At 44.4% G+C, this 22,389-nt stretch overlaps 1 protein-coding gene across 2 annotated transcripts in view; it reads left to right on the top strand.

The window, feature by feature from the left end:
- Pou2af2 (POU class 2 homeobox associating factor 2) overlaps nt 1–22,121 on the top strand; it is a 42,250-nt gene extending 20,129 nt beyond the window's left edge. Inside the window, exons 1-4 of one of the 2 annotated variants that reach the window (XM_085688752.2) lie at nt 7,387–7,567; nt 16,920–16,962; nt 19,945–20,243; nt 21,354–22,121. In XM_085688752.2, coding sequence (XP_085544878.1) covers nt 7,565–7,567; nt 16,920–16,962; nt 19,945–20,243; nt 21,354–21,755 — 747 coding nt within the window. In that variant the 5' untranslated portion in view covers nt 7,387–7,564 and the 3' untranslated portion in view covers nt 21,756–22,121. Of the gene's footprint in view, nt 1–7,386; nt 7,568–16,919; nt 16,963–19,944; nt 20,244–21,353 lie in introns of those variants that run through there. The other variant, XM_048417571.3, reaches the window with a different exon arrangement.
- The last annotated feature ends 268 nt before the right edge of the window (nt 22,122–22,389 follow it).

Raw genomic sequence — 22,389 nt, 5'->3', positions numbered from 1 at the left:
CTATTTTAATTGTGTAGTTATACATAGTCACAGTACAATGTGATCTCTCAATATACTTGTACAGTATATAATCAAGCAGTGCGCCTGGCATATCCGTCCCCCTTCAACAGTGGTCGTTTTCTTGTTCCGCTATGTAGGATACACAGTCAGTTATCGGCCAGAGTTTGATGCTGCCATGCAATGAAACCTTCAGTTCTTTCTTCTCCTCCAGGGGTTCTCAACCTGTGGGTCAAGACCCCTTTTCACAGGGGCTACCTAAGACCTTCAGAAAATGCAGGCATTTACACTACAATTCATAATAGTAGTGAAATTACAGTTACAAAGTAGCAACAAAAATAATTTTATGATTGAGGCTCGCCACCACATGAGGAGCAATATTAAAAGGAAGGTTGAGAACCATTGTTGTATTCACGTGCACCATCCTACCTTTCAGCCACGCTCCTCCCCTTCTCTCCACACACATCCCACTGACCCTTCCCAGTCACTCTGGTAACTGCTCTAGGAGATGAACCTGAATAGGTTCCAGATATGACCGAGAACATGTAATAACGTCATGGCATCCAGTTCCATCTGGGTTGCCACAAATTACAGGGGTTCCTTCTTTTGAAACCAAATCACACCCTGTTATGCACCTGCACCCCATCTTCATCCACCTGTGGGTGGCTCAGCTCTCTCCGTGTCTTACTTGAACACGAAGCTAGTGTCACCCTCTTTCCTTTCGTGGGCCAGGACAGTACGGTTACAAGTTTAAGCTAACAACTAGCGCTGAGCTACTCCCGACTGCTTCACTCTGCAGCCCGAAACGTTCTCCTCCTTAATAAGGGTCTGACTCAGTCATCAGATACCCCATTTCACATCCTTTCAGACGGCAGGAAGAGGATCAAAGCCAGGATTTGCTACCTGCTTCCTAACCTGATATGACTACCTGAAGCTGCAGCTCCTCGGGGTGAGAGGGCCTCGTGGGAGGTGTACAAGGGAGGGGATCAGTGCTCACCACAGCTCACAGGGCCCCCTTCTCCCCACGAGGCAGAACTCTTTCTCTTCCTAACTCAAAACTTCCTCAGACCTCAAAACACATTCCAGCCATGCCCCAACACACACACACACACACACACACACACACACAACTCTAACTCCCAACGTCCAAGGTTAAGCTTAAGTCCCTCTGTATTCTGAGAAAGATAAATCCTCTTTCCTCAGAGTAAACTGTTTTTTTATATAACTTGGATTTTCAAGGAAGATGGAAAAGAGAAAAATCACATAAAGCACAAAAGCAATCACATGGCCTCCAAATATCCGGACATGAATTTTAATATCCGGTCAAGGACTGGCACAGGTGGTACAACTGATCTGACTTCATCCCTTATCTCCAGGATAATCATCATCACATAATAATAATAATAATAATAATAACAATAACAAATAGTTGGATGTGGTGACACATGCCTGTCTATCCCAGCACTGGGGAGATGGAGGCTGGAGGATCAGGAGTTTCAGGTCCTCTTCAACTACATCATGAACCGAACGCTACCCAAGACCCTGTCTCAAACACTAATCATCATAGCTATCATTTACTGGGCTCTGAAATAGAGGCTTCCTAAATACCCCCATTCTCTACCTTAAAATAAGCCCATTATCAACAAGAGCTCAGCAGCCTTTGAAGGAAATTAGACGGAGGCGTGAAGAAGCAGGTAGAGAGCTCTGGGACTCAGATTTGGACCGAGATTTGTGGGACTCCAAAGTGTTTCTTTCACCTGATATGTCACTTGCCAGTCTCATGTAGCCCAGGCTGGCCTCAAATCCACTATGTGATTGAAGATGACTTTGAACTTCTATTCCTGCCTCCACTTCCAGAGCTCTAGATTGCGTGTGCACCACCATGCCTGGCTTTCGTAGTCCTAGCATTTGTACATGCTAGAGTAGAATTCAACCGACTGAGCTACATCCCCAACTACACCGCCTCCTTAGACGTATATATCCATGCCAAGGTGAGACGAGGTTTGGCGTCACCACTATTTTTCAGGTCTTCATATCGAGCTCCAGACTTCATACGTAATGATGGGTTCCGGTCTTGTGCTCCCCATTATCCACATGTAAATCTCCATGCTTATTGCAACAGGTGTAGACTGTTCAGGGAATGCCCCACCTAGCCCAGACCAAAACCAGACACCCCTTTCCTGTGATTCCAATGTATTTGAAAAGAAACTAAACCCCCTAAAAGTTCTCTTTCCCTTCATCAATTTTCTCCAGTTTGATTCCAGAATCTGCTGCTAACACACGTCCATATTCATTGTTTCCTTCCCCCCCTAGACCACTAGATCTCCTGGGTCTCTCCACGGTCCCACCCAGCCTCCTGAGCCAGAATCCAATCATGTCACACATGGACCTTGAAGAAGCTTCCTTTCCATTCTCTTAAAAGTACCCCGGGCTCACACAACCCGTTTCTCTCTGCCTTTCTTGTCTTACGTGCTTACCCCTGCTGCGTCTTGTGGTGACAACTCTGATTCGAGGAGCTGATGTGGCTCCTGCTTTCTCAGGTAGGCAGAGCAACACATGAACTTTCATTCCCAGATCAACCCCCACTTGAGGAAGGATTCCTGAAAGTGTAGTCCCTGGAGACCCATCCCTTGATGTGATCCTACGCCTATGGTATGCAGAATTCTCTCATCGTTACACACACACAAGTGCATTGCTCATGTTTTGGTGTTGTATTAGGATATATTAATTAATTACACATGAGTTTCATTGTGACATCTTTAAACATGCATATATTTTGATCACATGCCCCCGATTATTCTCCCTCGTGCCCTTCCCCTCTCCCTGATCTCCTTCCTCTTCCCAATTTAATCCTCTTCTATTTCCATGTCTCTTTCTTTTGGAATGACCCGATGATTCTCAGTAGTGTTTCTGATAAACTCACAGGCAAGGAGTCATTTGCAGGAGCTAGCACATGTTTACCATGGCTTGACTGTAAAATACATAAGTCTTTTCCCATCTACCAGCTATGGTGTATATTCTGAATTGGTGGGACCTCATGAGCTCCTTCCCTTTCCAGACCAGAATGTTGGCAGACTGTATAGATTTTGTGCAGATAATCACCACTGCTATGAGCTCAAGAGTGCAGCAGCCATACTATGCCTGAAAGTCGGCATTAGCAAAGACAACAGTTACTGGAGAAAGAGGAAGGGAACATCCTTACACCTCCCCTTCATATGGAAATAAGGGAAGAGATTGGAGGATGACGATTACCAATGCTCTCATTTCCTGGGACCCTATGCAAATGAAACCCCTTTCCTAATATGGAACTCTTAATTTCAATCAACACACACACACACACACACACACACACACACACACACACACACAAAAACACACACACCTACTAAACCTTGGCAGTTGGTACACTGGTTGCCCTTTAATGATTACGCTGACTGGAAGGAAGAGTGTAAAGTGGAAGTTCTGATGCTGGTTACCTATCTTTTAGAAGCGTGGAGTTGATCATATAAACTCACAGCTACTGTCAGGGTACAAATGCCGTCTAGACTCAGGGGTTGTAAATTTTTGGACAAGGCGCCCCAAGCTCTGAAGGCATATGAGTGCCAAAGAGTCGGTGGCATGGCTATTAAAGGATATACCCACGATTTGCACTGATTCCCTAAAATTAACCATTAGAATTATTTTTCACCTCTGCAACTCTCATAAATGGAACCAATCCTACAATGGTTTTTGGTTTCAGAACGATTATATTGCTTGCCTATGCACAACTGACAGTCATTTAATGGCTAATGGGTGTTTAATATTTTGCTACTGCTTGGGGTTTTTCCATTTTCTTGTGTTTTTATTTTTCCTTGATGATTTTTTTCTTATATTTTGAGAAATACCTAATGTTTGTTTGGTTACTAAAGTTGTTGAGAAAGCTTCAATTTTTAATATATTTCTTTCATTTTATCTTACTTTTATTTTCTAAACTTTCTACAGAAAAATCCACATCTTACTCCCTTTTAAATTTTCAAAGTTCTCTGTTAAAAAGAACCCACATCAAATCGGAGAGAATCTCCCCCACAGCTCTTGCTTATTCTCAAGGCATCGTGTTTAGCATGTTGTTAGCACTGCTAAATAACCCACTTCGTGAGCCCAGAAATCAAAACAACAACAACATTTTCTGAGCACTCAATGTCTTGTAAACGCAAAATGCTGTTGTTTGAATTTAGGGACACACACGATATGGTTGGTCTTCATTTGAATGAACGCTTTATTTTCTAAGGCTTTCCAAACCGCCTTTTGTCTGACTTTAATTAGACCACTGTCCTGCCCTGTTTGGAGAACTGAACCACATTTCCAGAGCTTTCTGTGGTCCCCACCCAGCCACCTGCTCTTTCACAATTATAGAAGAAAAAAATGCTAATTAATAATAAAAGAGAACCTTTCCCGGGGAACTTATTTTCTCAGCTGTCCTATTGGTTCCGTGGAATTTTCTTTTTAAATGTCATGAAACTTAAAATCATTCCTGGTGGGGGATTCTTTCATGCAGCTTGCAAAAATAATCAGGTTTTACAGCAAAACAACCATGGCAGGTCCATCTGGCAGGTCTGAGGTTCTGCGGGATCCGTGCCGGCCAAAGCGCTTCCCAGTCGCTCTTGTTGCTCTAACTTCGCTCCACAAATACAAACAGCATTTCAAAGGCACGCCGAGAGCCCGGTGTAAAAATATGTTTTATTTTGTAACTTAGGCAGCAGCAGACCCTTCCTTACAGAGACAGCCTGCACAGATTGGGTGCCAAGTGGGAGAGTGTGAAAATGAAACCTTAAGAAACCGTCAAAAAGTTGGAATTCTGTAACCATGTGAGCTTTCCAAGGGACATAAAATAGCTCATGGCTCAGAAATTTAGACACTCGGAATCATTTCTTTTTCAAACTTTTGAAATTAACCGTAAGAATCTAAGACCTGACACCCATTTTACTCTTGATTAACTAATTGTTTTAATTACAAAAAAAAAAAAAAAACTGTGCAACTGCCCAAGAGAATGCTCAAGTAGGAAGTGTACAGAGAAGCCTGTGGAAGTCCCCCCCCCCATCCACTACATTAAGTTTCACTTGTGTTCTTACACATGTTTACTGTAACAACTCATTGGGACCTAAGTTGATGTGTCAGGGTGACAGACTTGCGCATGTATGTTATGTAACTCCTCATACGGTTACAAAAGTAAATCCGTGTTTTCACGATAAGTTCCTTTCCCTCAGAATTAGAACACGGCTTTCACACGACACTTTGCCTCTGTGTTTTCTTAAGCTTTAAAACAATCACTATCCCTTTCACATAAGTGATGTGGGCCCTACGGCCCAGGCTAGGAAGAGTGAAGACATACCACACAAAGAGTGGCTTTGTAAACATAAGGCACACGTTTATAAGGATGCTGCACTACCTCTTCCTGAATTAGACATTAACACTGACCTTAAAATTGGACCTACACAATTTGCCATTAAATTAAATCATGGAAGAATATACAGGCTTTTGATCTTGTAAATAGGGGCATCCTAGCCCCACTGTACATTATGGGAAGGTAATGGTGGTGAAGCAAAGAGAAAGGGAGCTCTGGGTTTGTACAGTGTCCAGGAGAGATGGCCGGGCTGGCTCTCAGCAATACAGCCATGAACCAGCCTTCCTGGTAAATCCTCTCAAAGGATGCCAAACAGAAAGACAAAGACAGAAGTGTCACGTGCCAATCTCCTGACTCTCTGCCCAACCCTCATCATCAGGACCCTACTGGACTCTAACAGCTGGACACTCACTCTACCAACAAGTCCAGACCCATGGCTTCTGCATCAGCTTCCGTGTTCCAGAATAGCTCTTCCATCGCGTGTGTACCTCTGAGACCGAGCAGTCATTGCCCAGTGGTGGACAAAGTTCAAGCCCTTAGCGCGGCTCAAAGGCCCTTTGTAACCATGTTCCTGTGTCTTCCCCCGACTTTTCGTCACCATTCCTGTCTTCACACTTCCTGCTCGTGTTCCCACACCTCGGACACTCTGCTGTAAACATCCCAAGCCATGGCTTTCCCCACAGTGACACATGTTTCTCCAATCTGCTGAGTGATTTCATCTTTTTAGACTAGATTCGGGGAGGGGGGGGCATCTATTCTATGACATTCAATCCATCCTCTCAGGACAGCCAATCACTCCAACTCTTCTCTTTGCCCTTGCTTCACTACCTACACCACATTGTGGTCAAACAGATTTAAAACAGAACCCAGGCTGTATCACGTGGCCGTGGACAGGTCAAGCTATAGACTAGGGCATGTCTACAACGTCTTCCGAAGATTCATGGTGAACAGCCGGTGAGAACACTTAGCACACTGAAGAGAACACAAACACATTGACATAAGTGACACACACATTTGTCCCTAAAAATGAGTGACACACACATAATGCCCAATGGCGGGCCTGGCAAGAAGCAGCTCCAGGAAGTGCTGGTTCCCTCAGCCTCAACTGTTACTCTAAATACTGCTCTAATCACCCTCCCATTTTGTGTAACTATTGTCGTTAGGAGTCTGTACGTTGACTACAAAATCCATGTCTCCTTTGTGTTTCTGGAAATCACTACAGTCCTGGAGCACAGGGGGCACTTGATACATTTTTCTGTGAGCATCAGAATGAAACATCTGCCGGCCCTGAACAGGCTGCTCTCTGCTCCTTACAGAGAAGCCAAGCTTCTCCCCATCAATGCTCCGCTCATGGGATTCCTTGCACCCGGGAGCTTCCCAGCCCCCTTGGGCTTCAAATTCAAATCCTCCACACTTTCACTAATCTGATTCCTAATCTCCCACTTATAGAAAGCCAGAACAGCCATTGGATCTCATGAGCTACTTTTCCTAGACGTGTATCTGCTACCAACTGCTGCCTAAGAAACTGGCCTTGGTAGTTTAAAACAACTGTTGTTTCTAACACTTTTGAGTGTCATCCGGATCCTCATTTGTTGTCTCTCAGGGCTCCTCATGCAGTTGCATTTAGCTGGAATGTCAGGGGAAGTGCATGGCTAGAAGCATTCTCCTTTGCCTGGCTGGTAGTTGGTGCTGCTGGCTGTTGGCAGGGCCACCTCATTTTCACTTCACAGGGTCTCCTGCCCACGTGGCTAGACTCCCTTCCTGAGGAAGGCAAAGAGTAGTGACTGAAGCAACCTGCAAATCCCCTTGAGGCCTAAGATCTGAAACTTACCTGTCCCTTTGGCTATGTTTTATCAGTCAATTCAAACCACAACCTGCTACCCTAAATTCAGACCGGTGACTCTACTTCCCGATGGGAGGGGCTTTCAAGAAAAGGTAGCGATATTTTATTTTCACAGGTGGCTCGTTAAGCGGCTCCTAATCTGAGCAGCTGATTCTTTTCTTCCGGCACCTGCGAAGCCCTGTGGTGTTTTCCACGCCAGGGGTGGCCGATGAACATCATGATTCTGCTGAGGAACTAGCACACAGAACTTGCTACGGTAGCGGAGTGTGAAGCCATCGGCACACTGTAGGCGCTCACACCTGGAATTTCTAGTCATCGCGCAGTGCTTGTCCTGTTTGTGAGTAATGGTACGACTCAGATACGTGGTCCGTAAGGGAAATGTGTTTCAAATTCTGCAAAAAAAGAAGTCAGATTCCTTAGAAGATGTTTGAGGTAGTGTAGGCACCATATGAGATAGGACATGGATCGGATTTCCCTGGGCTCGGCAACATATTTATCACATTAGTGCACCCAATTCTCTATGCCCATCTTTATTTCCCGGCAGGAGAAAGTGTGCCAGCCTAACAGGGGTAACCACTTGAGGGTCATGTGTGTGGACGTCAGCATAACTTTATGTTCATTACAAAGAGTGAAATCATGTGACCTGAAATGAATCTAAATTCAGATGTAAAAATGTGGTGCTAGGTGGACCTGCCTCCCTAGCATGGGTATGATGATAGCGAGAAGCTCAGCGTGTGAAGTGTTGCAAATCCCTTGGAGACACTACCTTCTCACCAAGGGCTATCACCATCGCTTTTGAAGAATCAATATCAATATCTTTAAGGTTAAGAAGATGCTTTACAAACTCTGTAATTATTTTTTAAATGGATTTAACAGTGCAAGAGAAACACTATGCCAGTGTTTTAAATGGCACCTAAAATATTATAGGGTCATAAAAATGGCAATAAATGTACTCGAAGGAAACTTCTAATCTTATCACTTTACTACCTTGGTGACCTATTAGTTCAAATTAACTCATTTTCATGGAGGGGCTTTTGGGGCAGCTGCGAGACTGCTCTGCTAGCTACAGGAAGTTGCAGATCGGCAAATTTCATTCAAATATAAACCTCTAAATTTGGCTACCTGGTATTGCAGGATCCTGTTGTTTGCAGTATGCAAAATAAAAATTATATACCATCTTGCATGGTCACAAGCTAGGTACTCCGGAATATGGAATCCAGTGTTAGCGGTAGGATGGGAAGGAACTGAGTGAATACCATGTATTGAGCGAAGAATAAAGGGAGTGAGCTGCCACTTCACCTGGGGAAGGAAGCTGTCTGCCCGAGGCTGTTCTCTCCTAACCTATGAAACCTGAGAATGCGATGGAGAAGTAAGCCCTAATCCCTGAATCTGTCCAGTGAAGTCCTCCCCAGTCACACAAGGCTCTTTCTTCTTTGTTCTGTGAGATGAACTGGAGAGAGGAGTGTTAACAGTGGCTTTAATGTGTTTCATTTGGCTAGTTCCTGGCCACCGAGGGGGACACACACCAATTATAACTACAGAATAACTAATTCAATAAAAGTGCTCGGTAACAAGATTCTGGTGCTGGGTTGTAAGGGCTCATCAGAATTTGTCAAAACATATCAAATTGTATATTTAAGATCAATGAACATTAGTACATGTAAATAATGCCTGATTAAATCTGGCCCCCATCGAAGTGAAATGTCACAGGAAAAAATTAAGAAAAAAATATATATATCCTGTGTGTAGGTGTATATATTTACACAGGTATACATACATACATACACACACACATGCACACGCATCTCAGAAGTATCCAATTCCATCTGACAGTACTGTGAGCTTGAAAATTGTATAATTTCTCTGAATGATCCTACCTCTCCTTTAAGCTAAATTTCTCTAAAATAGTGATACATTTCTACTTATTTTCAAATTACTAAAATTCTTGGAAGGCAGCCTAGTATGGTGGTGAAGAAGTGGGCTCTGAAATCAGAGTTCCTAGTTGAATCCACCCTCTGCCACCACAACACCCTGCCCTAGAAAGAAATTTGTGTGTTCCTTCAGTGATTCAGTCTCATAGTCAATAAAATGAGAGTTCTGATACTTACCTTTGAAGACAAAAATCTCTAAGTGAGCTTTAAAATAGAATTCATCAAAACGAAAATGTAAACTATTAACTAAAAACAACTCGATATGGATCTGGGGAGATGACTCAGTCCGTAAAGTGTTTGTCACACAAGCGTGAGAACCTGAGTCCAGATGCTCAGCATCCCCCAAAGCAAAACAAAACAAAAGCCCAGACACCACAACTCATGTAGATAGCTAATTCCAGGGGTGGAGAGGGCATAGACAGGAGGATCCCAGGAGTTAGCTGCACGGACTCTTTAGCCAAATCAGTGAGCTCCAGGTTCAATGAGAGATCTTGTTTCAAAAACTAAGGTGGAGGGTAATTGCAGAAGATCCCCGACCTCAACCTAGGGCGTCCACTCACACATGTGTGCACACTCACAGATGTGTGCATGCATGCCAGCACACTCAGGCACATAAGTAGATATTTTTTAACTTAATGTATGAGTTAAGCAGCAAACTACAATAATTAGTGAACCAAAGAGATCTGAGGAAATTTATACCAGTCTCTAACAAATGTGAAGAAACACAAAATCATGGATAGAGGGTAAACAAGAGGAGGTTGGAGAACATAGAATATAAGAGTAAAAAAGAGTCAAAATAAATCTAAATAGTCTCAGGGGTTGTAATAGGGATAGAGTAATAGTTAGTGAGATAATGGTTTAAAACATTCCTAACCTGATGAAAGACTCAAAATCCCAGACATGCAAAGACACAAAGCACATCCTGCCCCAGCAGAGTAAAGAGGAGTGGGAGCTCCTTCCAGACAAGATAAGCTGAGCTTGCAGAACCTAAACGGTGTGTGTGGGGAGAGGGGTCTATTTTAAAAACATGACGAAAAGAAAACTTGTCACACAGAAACACTTTAAGAATAACAGCAGACTTCCTAACTGAAATTATGGAAATCAAAGGCAGTGGTCTTATGCTTTCAAAGCACCAAGACACTAAATACTAAAATATTCTAATTGTAAAATTAGAATTACCTTCTAAGTACAAGGTCAAAAGCAATGGTACCTTTGGATCAATAAAATCTGAAAGAGTTTACTGAACAAAAGCACATTACTGGGATTTTCTAAAGAATTGCTTTGGGAAGATGAAACAAATACAGAAAGTGCGTAGGAGCACAGACCAGAGAAAAGGGTAAACACAGAACGAAATACAGTAGAAAATTGCTTAATGTAACAGCGATGTCTAATTGTGGTTGCTTGATTTTAAGAATAAAATAGGCCAAGGTTTAAGAAAATGCCATAGCGAAATGGCAGTGAGAGTTAACATCCTTGGGCTCTAGTCTTTCAAAAGAAGTTTTAAGATACTGTTTGTAGGCCTTGTTAAATCTGCATGGTAAAGTTTTATGAGTGACCATAAAGAACGGAAATAGTGACAATCCCCACAGTGGGCACAAGGTGAAATTATATAGAGGGAAAGAACACAAGAGACTTCTTTTTGTCAAGTCATAGATAAAATGAACTAGACTCAAAATTGGTAGAGCCCTCAGTGTTAAAATCGGGTTGGGCGGGAGCTGTCCTGGTATTTCTATGGTAATGATTAAGATTAGGCAGAAGGAGAGAAAGAATGAGAGGTTCAGGGTTGGTGATAGAAGGGAAAGATGGGGAACTCTGAGAGCAGAGTTGGAGAAGCCACAAGGATCTTTGTTGGCCAAAGGGAGCAGCCTGGCTGCAGCACAGCCTGGTGCAGTCATGTGGGCTGATGAATGAGGGATGTCTGGGGGAATCCATGGTGCTCTAGGACATAAAAAGTGTCCGAAGAGCCCAGGCATCAAACCGAGCTTTCATTCATAACATCATCCTTGCCCCAGCTTGGCCAGAGAAAGGAACAGAAATAAAGAAAGGTGGGGCCACAGTAGATTCAGCCAGAGAAGCACCCTGTACAGCAAACAACCCCGCCACAACCTCACCTTGCTGAAAAGAGGACTCAGACACAAGTCAGAAGGTATTAGAGGTTTGTCAAGTCTTTCTAGGGGAGACACTGACAGACAATCAGGATCAAAAAAGGAATGCTGAATAGTGGGGGCTCTGGCAGCATGGGGGGCATGTGCCCCAACCTAGCTCATCTATGATTTAGTCTAACAGATCTGCACCTCTCTGGCCACTGCATCTCTGAGTTCCTGTCTGCCACTTGACTAATGTAGCCAGGGGTGTCAGCACACACCCGTACTCCCAGCAGACAGAAGCCCAGGCCTGAGTTCAAGGTCTGCTTGGACTATGCAGTGAGACCCTGTCTGCCCAATTACTCTTTGGAGTAATTCACTGAGAACAGCAGATTTGTTGTTGTTGTTGTTTATCCATCTATTTTACAACCCAGCTGCAGCCTCCCCACCCCCTTCCCAGTTCCTCTCTTCCATTCCCCATCCCTCCCCCCATCCCCTCCTCTACCGTCTCCATTCAAGAAAAGGCAGGTCTCTTGTAAGTATCAATAAAGCATGGCATATCAAGTTGCGGTAAGACTAAACATCTCCCCATGTATTAAGGCTGGGCAAGGCAGCCCAGTATGAGGAGTAGGGTCCCAAAAGCCAGCAAAACAGTCAGAGACAGCACCTGAGAACAGTCATTTTAAAATAAGCCACGGAAATTCCATAAATGGATTAACTCATAATCGTATGCCATGCTAAGGAACAGATAAAACCTCTGCTATCCCACCAAGTCCTGCTCAGGAGATGAATTTGACCTCTGTCCAGTATGTCTGCACCGTGAATGCTATCTGCACTCCAGGCAGTCAGAAGCCTTCCCCTTGGGATGGGGAGGTGGCTCGGTGATAGAGTGCTGCTCGTCTGGCATGTACAGGTCCCAGCTCCACCTCCGCCCGACATAGCTGAAGGAGACGCTTCTTGGTTACCAGGCCAACATCACAACATCTCAGTGCTTAGGTTTGAGTCACCTTTGTTCCACTTAATAATTACTCCAAAGCTGGAGAGAAGAGATGCTGGCAATTTTGTTAAAGAATATTGTATTAATTCTGTTCCATATTCTTATTATCAATCTCTTACTGAGCCTGATTTATAAGCTAAACTTGATTAGCATGTATAAGCAGGAAAAATAGTGTATCTGTGCCTCAATAATAAGAGAGGGCTACTGTAACAACATCCATTTAGCACAGCCTGGCTACTGTGAGCCAGGTGCTATTTTAAGCACTCCACACCTATATTCTAATTCAATTTTCATGTACCCAAAATTCACAAAAATGAAGCAGGCCTGGGATTCAAACATAGATATATTGGTTCTAGAACCTTCACTCTTAAATACAATGCTGCCCTTGAATGTTTGCAGGATGATATTTTACCTGAAAGACAGAATTCAAAGTCAGTGTGATACACTGAATGATTGAGACGTCAAGATTCCTAAGATGGAACTCTAATCTCTGGCGTGATGATACGTGGAGGACTTGGGGGTAATCATAATATTGGATACATGATCTCTGCGTGTCACTTGAAGTCACCTTCAGAAGACTGCAAACCAGAAAGGGACCCTCATCAAAAACCAAGCCATGGCCTCAGATTCCCAGGCCCTGGGACTGTGGGATAACGTGTTGATCCAGCAGTCTGCAGTCTGCTTTGTAGCAGACAGAGTGACTAAGAAGACGGCTGGTAGGGGCGCTCTTGAGAAAACCGCTCAGTCAGTAAAGTGCTTACCACCCAAACATGAGGACCTGAGTTTCATACCGGGCACCTACACACAAAGCTGGGCATGACAGCACAAGCATGCAACCCCAGATCCATGAAAACAAAAACAGGAAGATTCCTGGGGCTTGCTGGCCAGCTGGACTCAGTCGCCGATCCCCAAGGATTCCAATGAGACCTTGGCATTGGATCCTCAGAAAGCAAGGTGGATGAGATTGACCTCCTTTGGTCCTTAAACAGACACACATGTGCCCCACACATACACAGGCACGCACACATGCACACACGAGCACACACGAAAATAAGAGTTCAAAAATGATGGATTATCTTAAAACATTTTTAAAAGCACTACATGGAATAAGAGCTAAACATATTCTATCTGAATGAAAGAGATGATTAGAAAAGAGAGGAGACTTTTGCAGTCAAGTTTGTGGAATCAGATCTCTAGGAGAAAAAAAAATGAGAGTGGAGAAGCAAGCAAGGCACCGAGTTCTCCGTCATCGGAGATTGGATTCATGACGTTAGAAACATGCAGGCTAGTTGAGTGAGATTCTGTGAAACCTCTCCAGCTCTTAGGAGTGTCGAGACCTTGAAGGCATAGGCTGGGAGCTCAAGCCTGAGGGCTGAGTGCTAAGAATGCTTAACCTCCTTGGAAGGTATTTTCACCTCCTTCTTTATTCGGGGCCATTTAGCAGTTAGCATTTGCTTTTGTAATATTCTGTAGTGGTATTTCATTTGTATTTTAATAAATAAAGCTAGCCTAAAGATCAGAGAGTAAAACAGCCACCCTGGTCAGTCTTACAGACAGGCAGAGGTCATACACACCTTTAATCTCAGTAGCCACACTTGTTTGCCATAGAAACAGGGTGGTAGTGGTGCACGCCTTTAATCCCACACTAGAGAGGAATATAGGATGGGAGGGGACAGCTCTCAGCTCAGTCTCAATCTGAGGATTCCTGGAGGCAGGATCGCCATTTCGGACTGAGGTTGAGGTAAGAGTCAGTAACTGGCTATTTTGCTTTTCTGGCCTTCAGGTTGAACCCCAATTTCTGTCTCTGGGTTTTTATTAATTGTGCTGCAGTATTCACTTCTTTTGCGTTTTATCTGTGATTGTATGTATGTTATTGTATGCATAGATGGTGTGTACACATGTGTACATGTGCATGTAGAGACCTCAGGTCACTGTTGAATGGCTTTTCTCCATTGCTCTTCCCCTAAAGACTGGCTGGCCAGCAAGCCTCAGGGAGGCAATGGTTTGCAACGCTCCCTAACGCAGGGTTACAAGCACATACTGCCTGCCTAGCTTTTTACATGACTCCTGAAAATCCAAACTCTGATCCTGGCCCTTACACAGCAGATACTGAACTGACTTCCCAGCCCCATTTCTAATGGTATAAGACACTGCAAACCTATTGACCCTTCATGCGGACACCAGGACAACAGCCCTCCTCTGGAATGTGTTCCCACTCATCCCTAATATCCACACCACTTATCCTCCCCAGTCATGCATCACCAGTCCCAGGTTACCACAAAGGAGAAAGTGGAAAACAATTGAAATACACTGTCTCCCGGTTCTGGGGATGTCAGCCGGCCCTAGACCCCAGCAACTGCAGGGGAAAAAGAAAATCCCTTCACTTCCTCCTAGCTTCTACCAACCAACCTTAATCCCTAATCTTGAGGTTAAATCATTCACATCTTTCTTATCTCCATATGACCCTCACCATGTCTGTATCATTGAGTGTTCTAATCTTTTTTAAAAAAAAAATTTGTTTAAAATTTTGTTTTTATGTGTATGGTTATTTTTTCCTGTGAGAAGTATCCACAGAGGCCCAAAGGAGAACACCAGATGTTTTGGGACTAGAGTTTCAGATGGTTGGGAGTCACCATGTGAGTGCTGGGAATTGACCCTGAGTCCTCTGAAAGGAGAGCCAAGGCTCCTACCCACCAAGTCATCTGTCCAGCTCCCCTTCTCTTCTGATAAGGACATCAGTCATATGGGATGGGGACCCATCCTAGTTCAACATGACATCTTAATTTAAGTAATTATACCTTCAAAGATCCTATTTCTAAATAAGGTTCAGTTACAGTTACTAGGAATTAAGGTAAGACTTCAATGTTGACGCTCGGCCGATCATAGGACTCACCTCCAAGCCTGATGAAGTAAATTCCATACCCAGAAGGTGGAAGGACATAACTGACTCCTCAAGGTGTTCTCTGACCACCACAAGGTGCACGATCCCACAGGATACACACATGTACATATACACACATACAAATACACATATGCATACACATATACACACACATACACATGCACACACATAAACATCCATACACATGCACATGCATTCACATATACACACATATACATATGCATGCATACATACACACATAAGCACACAGACACACATTTACACACACATAACATGCACACACATACATATATATGTACGCACATACACGCACACATATGTATGCACATATAAACACACACATACACACATAGACACATGCACACACATACACACACATAAATACGTATACACACAAAAACACATACATACACACACACACATACAGATAATAAAATGTAAAGACATGAAATCTTTCAACAGAACAGTATTCTGCCTACCACTTCCTTACCCTTCCACAATCACTGCTCTGTGTGTCTTTAAGAACTGCATTTCAGCCAGGCATGGTGGCGCACGCCTTTAATCCCAGCACTAGAGAGGCAGAGGCAGGGGCATCTCTGTGAGTTCCAGGACAGGCAGAGCTGTTACACAGAGAAATCCTGTCTCGAACTGCATCTTCTCTCCACAAATGTCTATTATGTCTTTTATGAACCGTGCTCTACTTTGAGCAAGAAAGAAAAATCACACTCAGGATTCCTGCTCTCCGTGGATTATTTACTTTGCATAAAGACCCACAATAAAATGTAGCCATTCAGGGTTGAAGTCAACTGCCAGTCGCATATAGGAATGCAAACACACTAATATATATGTGCATATAAAACACTGTCTAAGATGTGATACTGTGAATGAGTATTGACACAAATAGTAAAACACAGGATAAATCATTCTGTTTCATCTAGCTAATGCTTCTTGGTATATCTATCAGAACCTAAAAATTTGGTTTCTCTCTGTCCCATGCAAAACTTTTTACTATTCCATATAATAAACTTATATTCTACTCTAAATTGTCCCCCTCCAAATCTTCAAGTAACATTTCTAAGCATCAAAACCTAAGAGTTTAGAGAGTGAAGAGGTAACCCCGTTCATAAATGATTGCCATACAAGCTGGGGACCTCAGTTAAAGCCCCAGGACTCATGCAAAAAGCCAGGCATAGTAAATGCTTACACTTTCGTGCTGAGGAGGTGGAGTGCTGAGGAGGTGGAGACAGGGGGATTCCTGGAACTCACCGGCCATTCAATCTAGCCTAATCCACAAGCCCAGATCCTGGTGAGAGATCTTACCTCAAAAAAAAAAAAAAATCAAAAAGGCACCTGGAGAGATGGCTCAGAGGTAAAGAACACTGGCTGCTCTTCCAGAGGTCCTGAGTTCAATTCCCAGCAACCACATGGTGGCTCACAACCATCTGTAATAAGACCTGGTGCCCTCTTCTGTACTGTAGGATACATGCAGACAGAACCCTGTATACATAATAAATAAAAATCTTTAAAAAAATTATAAAAAACAAAAAACATGCTAACCAGCTGGTCATCCTGAAGACAACACCCCGGGTTAACCTGGGTACCTCTGGCCTCCACGCACATGTGAACACATGTGCACTTGCACACGTGCATAAACACACATGTCCACAGACAGAACAAAAAGGGGGGAAGGAAGAAAGGATGGTTTGGAGAATATATTCCTAATTTTAAAATTAAATTCAAGCTGTAACTAAGGTTGACAACACCTGCGTTCTGTTTGTCTTCCAGGGCAGTGTCAGCTCCTCCCAGCCTCCATTCGTCCAGATGCCAGGTGAGACCTTCCTTTAATTCAACAAGCAATTTACTGGCTTTTAAGCAGTAACCGAGCATTTGTGTTTTGTTTTCCACCAAGCCCAGAGCTACGCACATTTTATGCAGCTACTGTATCATCAAAGTTCCATCCCCAGCCAAGAGCCGCCGAGGTTCTGATAACCGCCTCATTTTCTCATTTTTGCATCTTAAAAAAAAAATCAATGACGATAAATCTCACCGAATCATCCTGAGCTAAGTCCTTCAGGTCTTGAGAAGCAGGCAGTTTTTAAAACCCTGCCTGGCAGAAGCTTTTAGGCAAAAGCAATAGTAACCAGGCTCCGGGTACAGTGTTAAAACATCTAAAGCTCTGACACCATGCTCTGATAGATGAAGTGCACGCCGTAGACAGAGGGAGAAAAGAACATTAGGGGCGAGGGTTACCTTTATCAAGTACTTTCCATGGTGCATCACGCACAGCATTCAAGATATTGTATTCATTTCAGTTTCATGGGCCTCAATTCCACCATCCTGGGAAGATAGAAAAGGAATATTCTTAATGGTAATAAAAGTGATAAACACCTTTACACTCACCACTCACAAGCCACACACACGCACGCACGCACACTATTCCTCCAGATCTCAAACTCCAGAGAGATTTAGCACTTTCCAAGTTGCATAAGGCGGGGAGTTTAAAGCCTCCCGTGACTCTTGTATTTTCCCATTGTGTTTACTTCTATTTGAATTTGCTTGCCTCTGCTCTTTTGTACTAGAGGGAGTATCTGCCAATTCTCCTACCTTCTAGAATGCTTCTCCTCTTTCTTTTTTTAAGGAGAAATGGGTACACTGAGTAAAGCAGAGGCTTTTTCTTCACAATTGTTTTTATTTTGAAATTAGAAATATAACTCTGTCATCCTGGAAGTCCTGCTTACCTTCTCACTCCGTTCTCTGCCTGCGCCAGTTCTTGGGATGTCTTCATGACATGAATTTTCATTTGCACAGATTTCTGTTCCCGAAAGTGTGTTGATAATTAAAACTGTCGCCACATAGTTCAAATGTACGAGCAGATTGGATATTGGTGAATTAAGAATGAAAGCAGTGGGGCTGGAGAGATGGCTCAGCGGTTAAGAGCATTGCCTGCTCTTCCAAAGGTCCTGAGTTCAATTTCCAGCGACCACATGGTGGCTCACAACCATCGTAATGAGGCCTGGTGCCCTCTTCTGGCCTGCACGTGTATACACAGACAGAATATTGTATACATAATAAATAAATAAATATTAAAAAAAAGAATGAAAGCAGTGTAGTGAGTCAAAACATGCTAAAGGGTTTGCTGGGGAGCTCGTTTGTCCTCTGAGTGAATACATTTGCATGGAGTGTTGGATGCAGCATTCCACACCTGGGTCTACAGACCAGACACTGCATGAGACCTGCTCCACCACCACGGGACTTTTAGACCCAGTAGCAGTGACAGCGTAAAGAGCAAAATCTAAGACGCCACGTTGGCTGGAAGGGGCTAAGGCTCTCACTGTGACAAGTCACCAAGGGAAAGACCCCAGTGAACTTCTTCTCTCTAAAGAATAGGCAGGGACGGGGACAAAGCTCAGTTGTAGCCTCCCATTGTTGAGGGAAGGGATGAGGGACAGAGATGGCATCTCCTCCACATCTCAGCCCCTTTGCTGTGTTGGTCTTGATGAATGAGATTCCACCCTCTACTATATGGAATATACAAGCGATAAATTACACAGACCTGGAGTCCGTGTCCCACACAGATTCTCGAAAAGTGTTGAGTGTCTCTCCTCTCTCCTGAAACCAATTCACTGGTCTTTCTTAAAGAAGGCTCTTGCCAGTTTCCATTTTCCCTTCTGTTCCTCCTAAAACCCTCTTCAAGCTCTGTCTCCATAATGTCCAGACGAAGTGAATGAGGGATCAGTGTGACCACAAGGGGGCAGCAAATAACACTAGACGCGTCAAAGCCAGATCTGTGTGGTGGGGTGGGTATTGTTTTTGTCTCAAAAATGGACTTTTCTACAACTATACTGCCCCATGGCGAGTCATCACTTCATGCCGGCCGGGCGTGAGACAGGTGGTGAAGAGCAGTGTGCAGAAGAATCAGAAGACAGCACACCTGCCCTTGGCGTGAGGTGGGCTGTGTGTTATCTTATCTAGAGAGAGATTACCTCCTGTAAGAAGCCCAGAAGCAGCCACTTGGAAACTGTCCTGTACGTTAAGGGATGTCATCCAGAGGCTGTGATAAGATCTTTATAGTTCATTGGAAGGCATAGGTTCCAAATGGCCCAGTGTCATTCTGTTGCTGCAACAAATGCCAGGACCTAAAGCAACTTTTAGGATGAAAAGACCCTTTCCAGCTTTCAGATTCCTGTCTGTCACTGAGGGAAGACAGGGTAGGACCTAACTCTGCAGGCAGGAACTAACTCGGGCAGGAGCTTGAAGCAGAAACCCCAAGGAAATTTTGGTTGCTGGCTTATACTTAGTTAACTTTCTTCGACGGCCCAGGCCCGCCGGCCCAGGGAATGGTGCCTCCTGCAGTGGGCACCCCCACATCAATTAATAATCAAAGCAATCCCTCACACACATGCCCACAGACCAACCTGATAAAGACACTTATTCGAGACTCTCTAGGCTATGTCAAGGTGACAGTCAGTGTTGACTAGGATACCAAGGGGCTCTTTAGTTTACCTCTCTATGCCCCTTCTAGAAGCATCTGGACCTGGAAGATACTTGACACATCATTATCTGGGTAAAGTTATTGTACGTCTAACATGAATTCATCCCTAAATCCAGAGTGAACTTTAAGCGTATCTGTTCTTTGGGATGAAACAGTGATGCAGGACTATTGTACACCACTCAAGACATGTATATTTCTTTGTTAATGACGTCGGGCACACGTGGGTACCATCTTTTCACAGGAAACGGATGAAGGAGTCACAGTGCTCTGAGCTTCCTGCATGAAACTTTTGCTCACTTCTATTTCCCTTGGCCACAGGATCGCCAGTCATGTCAGGTTACTACGGTGTCAGGAGATCTTTCCTGTCTGACTCCGACTTCCATGGCGGCAAGCAGTTCTCAAACGACCTCTATCCCTCCGGCGTGACTAAGCCCTTTGCCTGTGAGTCCTCAGCAGGACAGAGTCACCCAGGCCTGCTGGAGTCCTACCTGGCTGAGCCCTACGGAGACTACCGCCCACCGGCGCTGACCTCCGCACCGGGGTCCCTGTTCAGCACCTCAACTCTGCCACCGCTCCTGCCACCTCCGTTCCCCAGCGATCCAACTCACTTCGTGTTTGTGAGTACGGTTATTTCAATGTGCAGGGAGGAAGGGGAGGCCCCAGCTCCGGCAGCCCAGCCCTTGTACGTGGTAACCAAGCTGAAGCCACCTGGGAATTCCTGAGGTTGCTCTGCTCAGACCTGGAGGTGCCCAGTCAGGGTGGATCAGCTGGGACACTTCTGAGGGATTCAGGCCTACACAAAGATTACATTAACCAAGGCATCGAAATTGTCTAGCTAGGGTTTCAAACCAGGGACCCTGTAAAATAAATTCAGACTCATCTTGTTACTGTCCTGTTTGCTGAATGCTCCACACCCTGTTAGTGTAAGAGTTCTTCAGGCCCGTGGACCCTAAGAAGCAACTGCTGAAGTCACACTAGGCAAACTCCCCAAAGAGATGCACCCAGACTCATCTTCTGCTCCCTTACCATTCCCTCTGCTCCAGCTTCCTCCGGGAGCCTACACACACACACACACACACACACACACACACACACACACACACACCGTGTTCTCTCTTGATCCCTCCAAAGAAATAACTTCAGAAAGATCTAAAAAAGCTGCTAATGCTCCTTTTATAGAAAACTGTAAAGCCTCTTGGCACAAAGGAATGAATCGCTGAAGGTGGAATTTTAGACAATGAGGGTGGGTCAGGGAATTAGCCTTATTTTGTGACAAGAACTTTCATGGGCCTTTGTTCATTTACTATTTGCAGCAGCCCAATTTTGTGCCCCATTTCACAGACAAAGGGCTCAGAGGGTGGTAGGTGATATGGCGAATGAACTCAGTCCATCCCAAAGAAAGTACTGTTGAGGAGGTAGGGAGCCCCCACCCCACATCGTTCTAAAGACTACATCATTGGAGGACTACTCTAAACCAGAACCAGGTACTGCCTTTCCCTGCTTATGTAAAGAGAAACGCAGGACCCAGAGAAACATCCCTGAGTAGAAATTAACCCAGATTCCCCTGACTTGAGTCAAACACCAGAGGGTAAAGTTGCCTGGAGGGTTGACTTCACTGGCAGGGAGAGGGTTTGAAGGCTTCTCTGGATGCCTTGGTCCAGCAGGCAGCGCTATATCCTCAGAGCATCACTAAAAACTAATTTCCATGCCTTTGCCATCCTCCTCAGAGAGACTCCTGGGAACAGACGGTGCCGGATGGGCTCAGCCAACCAGACCCTGTGCCTGCTGAGGTCCTGCAGACCCTGCCACCTAGCACCAGCTGCCTCTCCCAGCTGGAGTCAGGAAGCAGCAACCAACACAGGAGCATGGGATGGGGATCGTCCCTTGCTGGGGCTCAGTCCTACTCGCTGCATTCACTGGAAGATCTGCACCACACGCCAGGGTACCCCACCCCGTCTTCATACCCCTTCACTTCCTTCATGACGGTGTCAAATGACCTCCCATCCAAGGGGGTCCCCCTCTCCCCAGAGGAGGGGTCAGACACCTCTTCCCTTCATGATCCTTCACCTTGGACAAAAGAAGACGGTAGCATGGCCTGGGGCTCTTACGAATGCCGGAGAGCTTACTGAGACTGCAGGCCAGGGGACTTCTGCATCCTTACGGAAGTTGGATTCTGTGCCCACAGATTCTTCTAGGTGTGCTAGCTCAATCAGAACTGGATTTTCCGTTTAAGTCACAACTCTGCCCAGTGCTAGTTGACAATGGCCTTTATCCCTGCTCTTCCCGTCCACTATAACACCTCTGCAAAACACTACAATGTCAATCAAATATTTTTGTGGCTCACATTCTTATGAGACAACCTTCCAGGGAGGCCACTTTAGAACTTCGCTAACCCATTCTATTCTGAATTTTCTGCTATCTTTGAAGCATCATTTTTGCCACTGGTTATTTTTCTGATATTACATTAAAAAACTTTATCCAGATCGTAAACACAATGACTTTCCTGTCTAATTTTTATTAGTTATAAAACTATGTGTATTTAGCAAAAGAAAAAGGAAATGGCAAAATGCAGCTTGGAGTGTGTAAAACTTATTTTATATGCCACGAAACTTTAAAGTGTGCAGTGTTACACACATTCCCATATTACAGGGACTTGTAAAGGCCCAGTAAAAAATATGGCACCAGGTATGAGTGCTTTATTGTCTATAAAATAGGATGAGGTCAGGAGACTGGCTTTGTAAATGTGGAGTTTTACCCAGGGTA

Source organism: Myodes glareolus, chromosome 4 (genome assembly GCF_982192425.1).
Source record: "Myodes glareolus chromosome 4, mMyoGla1.1, whole genome shotgun sequence".
NCBI lineage: Eukaryota > Metazoa > Chordata > Mammalia > Rodentia > Cricetidae > Myodes > Myodes glareolus.
The sequence above is the reverse complement of the archived record's forward strand: the minus strand, read 5'-3'. Positions and strand labels throughout refer to the sequence as shown.